Source organism: Onychostoma macrolepis, chromosome 17, assembly GCF_012432095.1.
Source record: "Onychostoma macrolepis isolate SWU-2019 chromosome 17, ASM1243209v1, whole genome shotgun sequence".
Classification (NCBI taxonomy): Eukaryota; Metazoa; Chordata; class Actinopteri; order Cypriniformes; family Cyprinidae; genus Onychostoma; species Onychostoma macrolepis.
This window is the reverse complement of record NC_081171.1, coordinates 2,395,561-2,406,618: the sequence shown is the minus strand read 5'-3', so window position 1 is coordinate 2,406,618 and position 11,058 is coordinate 2,395,561. Positions and strand designations below refer to the sequence as shown.

Genomic DNA, 11,058 nt, shown 5'->3' with positions numbered 1-11,058 from the left:
TGTATTAACGTTATGGAGCAGAAGCCTGACTTTGATTGGTGTCGTACAATTAAAAATGAAACCTATTTAAGCAGCACTGCAGTATTAGTTTTTAATTAGGGGAAACAATTGAGTCTATTCTATCATTTTTGACTAATGGAAACACATGTAATTTGTGTTTGCATATAACATGATTCATTATTTTAGCATGTATCAAAATTAAGTAAGATAGATTAATACACTGCAACTAATTACATACAAAGCATTTGCATTTTTTAACTTAGATATTTGTGTGGGTGTGTATTGATATATATTGTTTTGTGCGTGTGGTATATTTTTAATTTTTTAGGCGTATAAGGTGATGTTGGCTATTGAGTTCACTTAAATTTCTGCAATGCAAAATTACTGCAAAGCAACATTGTATAAAAAATAAAAAAAATAAAATAAATTTGTTACCGCGCTGACTTAAAATTTTTAGTTTAGTCAGCTTGAAATTTTAAGTTACTCAATGTTAATTTAAGGGACAACTGGAATATTTTAGTTGAATAAACTAAACATTTTAAGTCAGCGGGGTAACAAATTATTTTAAGCTGAAACAATTTTTTTTTTTTTTTACAGTGAATGTGGTTATATAAAGTATATAGAGAATATATAATTGTCTAGGGATTTTCAATGCAAGTTACATCATTACACTAATAGGTGGAGAAAAGTGACTTTGGTAAGTAAAAACATGAGTGATTGAGTCATTGAATCATTCACTAAACCGATTCGTTCAAAATACTGAATCATTCAGTAAACTGCTCTGAGAAATTTTGCTTTGACTTTGTTTAATACGGAGCTGTTTTCATTGGCAGAGAAAAATACACAAACTAACAGTGTCAAAAATGTAAATTACTCAATATTTACTTCTTGTTTATTGAAATGTTGTATAAAAGCAATATCATTCATGCTTGATTATCTAAAAGTGACACAAATGCGGTGGTATCATTTTGAGTTGTTCGCAATGAGACTAATGTACAAACATGATTATAATTCAATTTTGACTAGTTTTATCATTTTGATAAGTTATGTGGATTTTATTACAGAATTCAAACAATAAATGCCGTTTACACTCTTTAATGTATTGTGACAGACCACTACATGAGTTCAAAGAGAAAACCAATCAACTCTTCCTTTTTACGTCTAGGTTAAACTTGAAAGACGCAAGAATGTACATCAGAGAGTATGTCAAAAAATACAGCAGTTCATCACTAGAATTGAAAATATATGGAGAGAGAGAGTTGGGGGTAATGCATTACAAGTCATGAAAGTTACGTAATCAGATTACCTTTCCAAGCAACTAAAATAATTACTTTTTCATTTCCAAGAACATATCTTATATATATACACAGTATATATCTTCCAGTAAATTAGAATTCTCATTTGCCATTCTTGTATCGTTTGTTTAAAAAGAAAAAGAAAAAAAAAAGATTTTACATAGTTTACAGAGCATTATGTATTTAAAGAAAGTTTCAGCGTATTTGTTAATGGTAGTGGCGTATCCCTGCTTTGAGAGCAGAGGATGCTGGGTAAGCGACGGCGGTGCTGAGGGTGGGTTTCAGGTTCAACACGCACCTCTGGTAAAGCTGACAGCTCCCAGCAGACGGTGAGAGCATAAAAAAGCAGAGACCCTCCCCCTCATAAAGGCCACTGTCATAAATGCTTCTTGTCGTCAGGCGTTGTGTGGCGGTCCTGAGACGGTTGCCAGGCAACCTGGACTGCATTGATATGCGAGTTGGAGGGAATCAGGGGAAGCCTTCTGCCTCTGGAGCATCAGTGCTGGGCGGTGCGACTCCCACCAAACACGAGCGCTCTCGTCTGTCTGAAAACACACGCTCAAGGCTTCGCAGCTCAAAACATCACTTTAGCACTCTAAGGCACTTAACGTCCCAGTTTTGATCATCTTTCTAATCTCGGGAGAAGCAGAACGAGGTCAGGAACTCTTTGAACACCTGAAGTTTAGGACTGAGAATCCAAGGAAAGAGCTCACGGAGTTGGTTGACGGGGCTTTGGCTAATTAAAAAGAGATACCGCTGGTAACTGAACCGCCCTCTCTCATCTGTTCATCCACACAAGAACAAAGAGAGAGAGCGTTTCGCACGAGGAGCTCATGACAGCTCAACTCGGGAACAAGTGAGATGAAACTGGGCAGGAAAACACTGGAGCGCCGCGAAAACACACGCGTCACACGCCTGGAAAACACAGCCTCTCTCCGTCAATCTGGAACTCCCTCCCAGCTAAAGGATGATGGGATACGGCCAGGGATGTGTGTGGGTTTCAGAAAGACGGTCCATCTCAGCATGTCCGATGCTATGTTCCTCCTGATGCTGTGCAAGGTAAGATGATTCCCATATGTTGGGATCCGGAGGCGTTTGACGGCCGAGTACAACAGGAGAAATGAGTTTCATGTTCACTGAGAGAATTTTTTATGCAAAACTTTGTCTGTGAAATTTCATGCATACAGTTGTGCATTAAATGCCGTGAAGAAAGAATGACTATTAATATTGCAAAAGTGATGAGCTTTTTATTCCTTCAAATTATAATAAAGTTACTGGAACTTCTCATGAATTAGTGGAATTTTGGACCGACATTTCAGTAAAAATACCATATAAAAGAATCTGTTTCTGAGATCAGCACATTATTGCACTTGAAAAATTGCACTCATCAAAATAATTGAACCAACTTCAACTTCATTTTTTAAGCTATATTTCTAACTCAGTTTAATGTAGTTTAAATGAACTGAAAAATAAATGAATTTTACAGGCAATTATACTTAATGTAAGGCAGCAACTGAAGTAGGTGGACATTATTTACAGTGTGATACACTGGCAAAAAAACTGATGTAGAAACAATTGTCACTCAGAAATTGCTAGTAAATTTCACAAATAATTACAAAAAATACAAGAAACAGAAATCAATTTAATAATTTTTTTTTTTTGAAGTAGGAAGTAGTTTTTCTTTAAAATGTACTTTATCTTTGTGTTATTCACAACTTTGAAAAAATATATGTATTTTTACATTGCAGCTGTGGCGTTTAAGTACTGTGAAAGAAGACTTTCACAGAAATTATTAATATTAATATTGCAAAAGTAGTAAACTTACTTGATCTGATTAATTTTGTGCAATTTATGACATTTACAACTGATATTTCAATAAAAATATCTGTAAAAAATCTGTTTCTGAAATCAGTTCAGGTTTAACATTGTTGCACTGTAAAAAAAACAATAGGATCATCGTGTTTTTCAACCTAATTTTTAAAGTTATACAACATTATCTAATGATAATGAATGAATGAATTTAAATGACTTGCACAGCCAATTTGATTAGACTTAAAAAAAATGTATAATAATAATTAAGACAGCAACTAAAGTTAAAGTAGTTTTTGTTTACAGTGTGATAGTGCTGATTATGATACACTGGATATTTTTTTGTTTAAAAGTTAATATTCTTACACTGAAAAAAAAAAAGATCTAAATGGTTTTATTCAAGTCAGATATATTATTTAACATCACTGAACTGACCTATAAACATTAATTTATACCATTATACCAACACAACTAATTTTTATAGGTTGAATCAGGTAGAAATAGCTATTTAATGTAAAAACTGCAGTGTATTAATTATAAAGCATAAGTTGTAAATGATTTGAGTATTTGTGACTAAACATGTGTCATGAGAAAGTGCTTTTGGCAGCATTATGTGCTTTAGATTGAATTCAGTTCCAACATATAAAACAGCTATAATCAGATATAAAATAGTGCTTGAGGAGTGTTTTCATTTGACATGTATTTGAGTGTGTGTGTGTGTGTGTGTGTTTATTTGAACTCATTTTAAAATCAACGCCAGCAGCAACACTGTCAGAGCAGCTTAATGTCTTCAAACATTTCATATGCCTGAAATAATTTGTGTGGGAAAAGGTTTGACCATTCACTTCTCCAGAGAGCTTTGAGTTTTTGGCTGAGGAATGAAAGTTCATCTGAACATCGTCTGTGTTTACAAGCAGTTGAGTTAATATGCAACATAGCCAAACGTATTTGTTGTGTTCAAACCCTTGTGCATTAAGGTCCAGAAAGACACTGCATGTTGATCATGGATGCAGGGGTTTGGATCCATTCAGCATCACCTAATCTGATAATATCTAATGACATCTCAAAGGTGTTCGGTGGAGTTCAGGTTAATTGGCAATAAAGAGCCCAGAAGAGCCTCTTCATTAGAATGGTGTCCAAATATTATTCGTCATACAGTGCAAATTCAGCCTGGCAGCAAAATCTTTCAATTTGTCTTTTGTCAGGCTGCTCTTGCAACTTGGTTGCATCAAGTCTGGTTATGTGGGTTTTCTGCAGGAAATATAATATTTACCAATGCCAAGAAATGGGATTTAGAAAAAGAAATTTGCAAATAAATCTAATCTGCAAAGTGACATTTTCACATTTGTAACTATGGGTTTTCAGTCAAATGTGCACATTTATGCAGTTAATACAAATGAATAGGACAAGAATAGCAATAACAAGCATGCAGCCTGTTTTAATAATTCTCTGTTTGTAAATAGTTCTATGTATCTTTCCAGCAAAACTTTGTCTATGAAATTTAATGTATACAGTTGTGGCATTAAACGCTATAAAAAAGGGTGAAAAAAGTATATTAATATTGCAAACGCAATATTAAAGAGATAGTTCACCTTTACTCACCCTCATGTCATTCAACACATTCAAAAATATGTATTTTTAAGTTTTAAATAAAGCAAAGATTATACATTTAACAATTAATTGTGCAATTTACCAGCAATTTCTGAGAGAAGGTACACCAAATTATTATTATTATTATTATTTTTTTTTTTCAGTATATGACCTTCTCACTTTTGTCAATCACAAAAGAATATATTTTGAATTATCCATGCAATGGAAGTAAAAGGCTGTGCAGGGTTGTTTTGTTTGCTCTGATGTCATTTATATGCAAGTCTATTCTCTAATTAGACTTTTAACTTTTACTTTCAACCAGTGTTTACTGTGGAATTGCTAGTAAATTTCTGAAAAAAATGACAAAGAAACAGCAAGTACACTGTAAATAATGATATTTCTAAGTTGTAAAATTATTGTAGCATATTAGAAGAAAATACTATTTCAGTTTCTACTTCAAAATTTCATGTTTAATTCAACGTGTTACTTGTTTCTTTGAAATTATTTCTGAAATACACTAGCAAATTCTGAGTAAAGATTATAAACCATACACCAATTTTTTGGTGTAACACTGAATAAAACATGAAATTCTTAAGTAGAAAGACTTAAGACATATTTCAATAATTTTTACTTACAAATTTGAGAAATAGTTTTTTACATTGTGCATATTTAAAGTTTCAACAGAAACTCTAAAAGTATTGATCATCAATAGCTTTTACAAATGCCCTGCAGAATGAGAATGTCAGGAGGAAAGAAAAGTGATTTCATGACACTACAAAAACAAAACAAACTTCTCAGATGTTGCAACGAAACACTTTGTGGAAGTTTTTGTAAGTGTACAGAGCACATGCATATTTAAAGAGGCCTTTTATGATTGGTTCTTTGTTGTGAAACCACATTTGAGCACTGTGATGTTTTACTGCCAGCGTTATTCGAGGTTTGCAACACATAAAGTGTAGCGTGAAACACTCTTTTGATTTATAAGGGCTTCATTTTTCACCAGTTTTTTCTTAGTCTTTTGCGACATCTGTCACCAGCACTCAAATGTGCAACCCTAAAACAAAGAGCATGTGCATTTACACTCAATCTCTACATATGGCTGGGCTTTATTCTTAAGTCTATGTCCAGAGCACCTCATGACCAATGTTCCTGGACTAATGTCACACAGCTTGGCCGGCTCGATGTGGTTTTCGTCCCAGCTGGCCAGTTGGTAAAGTGGTTTTGGACGCTGTCCACTTTGTTTCTGAGCACCACGCAGCTGCTCTCTCTAGTGAAGCTGTTTCCAGCCTCCTATCCTGGCACATCTGACACTCTCTAGCATGTCTTCTATCAGCGCGGAGCAGTTGTCTTCATGCATGAGAGCTCATCTAGTGTACAATAGGAAGGTTCGCTTTGAGGAAAGCCCTGTTTATGACACTCTCAGAGGATCTGTGGCCCGCTATACATCGCACACACGCAATAACCTCAACATGCACTAAAGTCTTAATGTAGTGTAATTTTGCTTCCAAAACAATCTGAAAAAATCTCTCTTTTTTTTTAATGAAACAGATTATTGAGCCTTAGACAATATGGATGTTTTTTGTTGAGCGTCATATTTAATACATCAGGCTTTTCTGGATCATATAGTCTGACGTAGTGAGAATATGGAGGGAAAAAATTAGTTCAGTTTTATTCAGAGACTCAAACCAAGCAAAAATATGCAATTTGTTGCAGATGCTGATATTTAGGCTATGTGATGGAATTCTGATGCTAGTCATGTAAATCAATGAGATCTTTATAACAGTATAGCAGATACATACAATTATATAAATATCAGTCATCACTATATATCTCCAATAATATGTCTTAGTAAGATGAGATTGAAATGATCCAAACATATAATGAAGAAGATGAAGAAATAAACGCTCCTCAGAAGATGTGAGATGAAGATTATTCCTCCGCTGAGGAACAGTGAACGTAAAGCTTCTGGAAACAAACGTTCCTCAAAAGATCCTGATGATTTTATTTATTTATTTTATTTATTTATTTACAGGGGCAATGCACATTAATAAACATAACTGTAAATGTGTCAGAATTAGCCCAAAATGCTATTTTTCATCTGTAGACCCTTGACAGAATGTTAAAAGGTCACCCTAAAAACAAAGACAGAGCATCACACTTATACACATCATATGGAGAGAGAGAAAAGAAGAAAAAAAAAAATTTTTAAAGACACATAAATTCACACACAAACAAAATCGCTACTAAAATACAAAATATAAGTAAATTATCTAAAACAAAGTAAACATATGAAGGAATGGAGCGAAAGAGAGAGAGAGAGAGAGAGAGAGATGGCAACAGGAGAAGGCAACATAGTCAAGAGCAATTAGCACAAGGAAGTCTATTGTCAAGAATACAATACTAATGTTGACAGTGCTGAGTTGTCATTAACCATTTTTTAAGATGAGACTGAAAAAAAACAAAAGTATGTAATCTTCTAATTGTTGATGGGATGGAGTTCCATTCTCAAATGATCAGATTTGAGACGCACTGATTGTTCTACAAAATGATTGATGGAGAATCAAGTAAAGCTGAGCTGCTTCAGTCCAGTAAGTGTTCATCTGGAAACATGACTGCAGTTACTCTGACGTTTACTTGATAAAAATCAGAAAAGATTTGCCAGAAAAAGACACATGAAGCAATTCCTGCAGGATATTTTGACTAGAGCATCTATTGTGTCTTTCCCTTTCCAACATTCATGACAAAAGGCCTGGCACTCTGTTGTTGTCCAGCCCTTATGGACCAATAGAATGCCAAAGCACATGAACGACTGCATTCATCATGAGTCTGGACCATGAATGAGTCTCCAGGGATCCTGAAATCACATCATCCAGCAGTATAGCGTGTCAATCTGCCATCAGACGTCTCCAAAGCTGCTCTTCTCTTGTGTGCAGGAGAGAAATGCCCGATTCTTCAACTATAAGCACTTTATTCTACCAAGGGTTGATTTTACACATAGATGTTTATATCATTCTACTCTTGTCCCAGTCCCAGACTTCAAATCTTAAAGTATGAAAAATGCTCATGAAAATACTGAATAATTTTTTTTTTTTTTTATTTATTTATTTTTTTAATAATCCTAAACCATTTCAGTATTTATTTATGCATGTATTGTCCACTGTTGGACATTATTAGCAGACAAATGAAATAAACTAGGACCACTGAACCAAAAGTGCCCAAATTTGAAGAAACACCCAAATATGAGTGGAATTTTTTTTTTTTTTTTTTGCTGCTTTTAATAATCTTTGCTTTCAGATTGCACACAACTTTGTATATATTGTACTTGTAATATCTGTTACATTTATCCATTAATTATTAGATAAATAAAATATATAAATGCTAAATAGGGTCAGCAACACTAAATACATGTGCATACTACATCGTTTTCCTAAGTTCAAGCACATTTTTTCAACGGTCGATTATGTTTTATTCAGGGGATGATAGAAATGAATATATTTTTGATGAAAAAATCTCTCTCATGCCCCTTTAATAAATCATTACTCTAAAAGCTTGAGGAAAACCAGTGCAACTGAGCAGAGAAATGCTGCAGTGACCATTACGTTAATATCCAATTCTATTATTCTATCATTAAAATACACTACTTTTATTTAAAAAATAAAAATATTTAAAAATAAAATAAAAATTGGACATTGTACCACAGTACTACCATGATTTGTTGCACATGTGCCACGGTATTCATTACAGTCTGTTAAAGCATCATATAAATACCACAATATATATATATATATATATACAGTATATATATATAATAATCATTTAGCACCATATTATGTGTAAAATACAATGGAATTAGCAAACGATATCATCATTGTACTATAGTGCAACCACAGCATGCAGTTGATTTACTTTGAAACAATGTTCACTCTGAAACTGCTAGTTTAATACTAGTAGTTAAATGGCAAGTAATACATTGAAATAAATGTTATATTTTGAAGTAGAAAGACTCTTGTTAAAAACAGTACTTAATCTTAATTTATTCATTTACAGTATAGGTTGCTTTTTGACCATTATGCATGCTATTTCTATATTCGTATATGTTAATTTAGTTTGTTAAATGCATTTATTGCGGATGTTCACTGTATAAATATCTCCTGATGGTCAGCTGGTGTGTGCTTTTCCAGATTGGTGTGAGAGGAAAACTGCAGACTTCTCCAAGGAAAATGGTAAACACTGCTCTGAGTGATGAGGAGAAGGGCATTCAAGACAAGGAAAGCAAGGAAGAGTCCATTCTGGCCATGCTGGGAATCATCGGGACGATCCTCAACCTCGTCGTCATCATCTTTGTCTACATCTACACCACTCTGTGAGATCCACTGGAATTCACTGGAACTATGATTCTGGCACGGAAACCAGGCCGTTCCACCAGGGGATCATGGGAATACAGACACTGCTGCGACAGAGTCACACGTCCGGAGGGAAAAACACAGAGAACAGATTCCCTTCAAACACAGACGATACCAGGAAGCACATAAGCTGTAAATATGCACGTTATTTCCATATTCCCATCCGTTTCCGGCAGGCGGCCGTCCCGGATCCAGCGAAACAGGAGCGTTTCTATGCATGGCTCAGTCCACAGGACGTTCTCATTCAGATCCACAGTGTTTTTTTTAATAGTAAACATACAATGATGTTTCTAACAAACTTTTGCAGGCGACACTTTCAGGTTTATACTGTATTTAAAACACTGCTGTTTACAAGAAATAGCTTATTATTAGACATGAGCTTTGAAATAGATCTTGATATAGACTGAATTTTGTCATGAGCATTTTAATATACGGTACACACATGTACAGCATTCTGTAGTTTGGCTGTAAAACGTGTGGTTGGGCTAGTTTTGCAGTGCATTTTATTGAATTATTGAACTATTTATTTATTTTGTGCAATGCTTATTGGCAGATATTGTTCAGTACTGTTCTGTGCGGGTTAAAGCAGTTTTAAGACATGTGGGGTGATTTACCGAAACGTAATTTTTCGTGAAGGAGTTTCTTATGTATGTGGATTTAAATATATTACTGTTTCCCATAGTTTTGAACGAGAGAAATCTTCGTTTACTCAAACAGACGGACTGTTCATCAGACATGCAGACAGTGTTGCCTTAAGAATGACCCACACATAATTTCAGATCATATTTAGTTGCACAGAAACATAAATACGCATATTATTTTATCAATTAAAGGAAATAATTTCATTTATTTCATGCAAATAGTTTTTTTTTTTTAAATATATATATATATTGTCCTAATACCAACATCATACCGTACTAACGTTAATGAAAGCACAAGAAGATTTGCAGAATGAATGAATGTACATTATGTCAGTGAAGTATATTTCTGATAATAAGACAGAAAGCATATGAAATATAGATATCAGTGCGTAAAGTGCCTGTATTTAAGCAAGATATTCTCTAGCCTGTCTGTTTAAATAATCTTAGTGTGTGTTATTAATACGAAGAGTCTTACAGAAATGACTGCTTTCCTATCTTTCAGCTTTTGTTTGAAAAATCAACGTGAAATGTATAATGACAGCAGGAGATGAGAATGGCTGATCGTCAGATTGTCATCAGATGCTAAAGGAGTCTATCATGTCAAATTATGTTCGCGTTGGATTTGAGTTGACTTTAATTTCATATCTACAGGGACAGAACGGTTCAGTATTACAGTAATACTCCTTTGTACATGGGCGATCTTGTCTAAAACTCTTTTATGTATTTGAACATGTAATATTGCTACTGCTGATTTAGTAAAGATTGATCACATTATTGAAAAATGTTCTTGTTAAATAAATCGACTTGCTCATTTCTTCATTCAGCTGAACAGGCAAAGTCAAACATTTTACAGTTGTTTACTGTAAAATCCACTGTACGGGTCGGTTGTAGCTATCTGCATTTTGTGTAATTACGGGATGGACATTATGCCTAGCGACAAGTAGTTTATAGAGCAATGTCCAAAAAAGTTGAGCTCAAGGACTTGATTTCTGATCATGATGGAGTGAGTTTTAATGTTTTAATGCAAAGTCATTAAAAGTTGTGTTACTGTCAAATCTAAAACCGAATATAAAGAACAGACCGCAAAAAAAACCACTTCATGTCATACGTGTGTCAAAATAATTGGGGATTTTTAAAGGTGTGCTGGAACAAAGGTTTTAAGAGAAAGAAAGACAGACAGAGGCGAGAGATCTAAAAACAGCTGAACGATGATGCAGTCGAGCGAGTAAACAATGTGTTGTGAAGATTCACAGCTGCAGAAATACAAATGAGCCCAGGAGCCTTTTTCTCAGGCTTTGTTTTACCTGGATAAAGAGCGTC

General features: G+C 34.3%; 1 protein-coding gene across 1 annotated transcript; it reads left to right on the top strand.

The window, feature by feature from the left end:
• The first annotated feature begins 2,334 nt into the window (after positions 1 to 2,334).
• LOC131523254 (protein TUNAR-like) lies at positions 2,335 to 10,430 on the top strand. Its single transcript, XM_058749496.1, has 2 exons — positions 2,335 to 2,354; positions 8,876 to 10,430. The coding sequence occupies exons 1-2, from the start codon at positions 2,343 to 2,345 to the stop codon at positions 9,059 to 9,061; spliced, it is 198 nt and encodes a 65-aa protein (XP_058605479.1). The 5' UTR covers positions 2,335 to 2,342; the 3' UTR covers positions 9,062 to 10,430.
• The last annotated feature ends 628 nt before the right edge of the window (positions 10,431 to 11,058 follow it).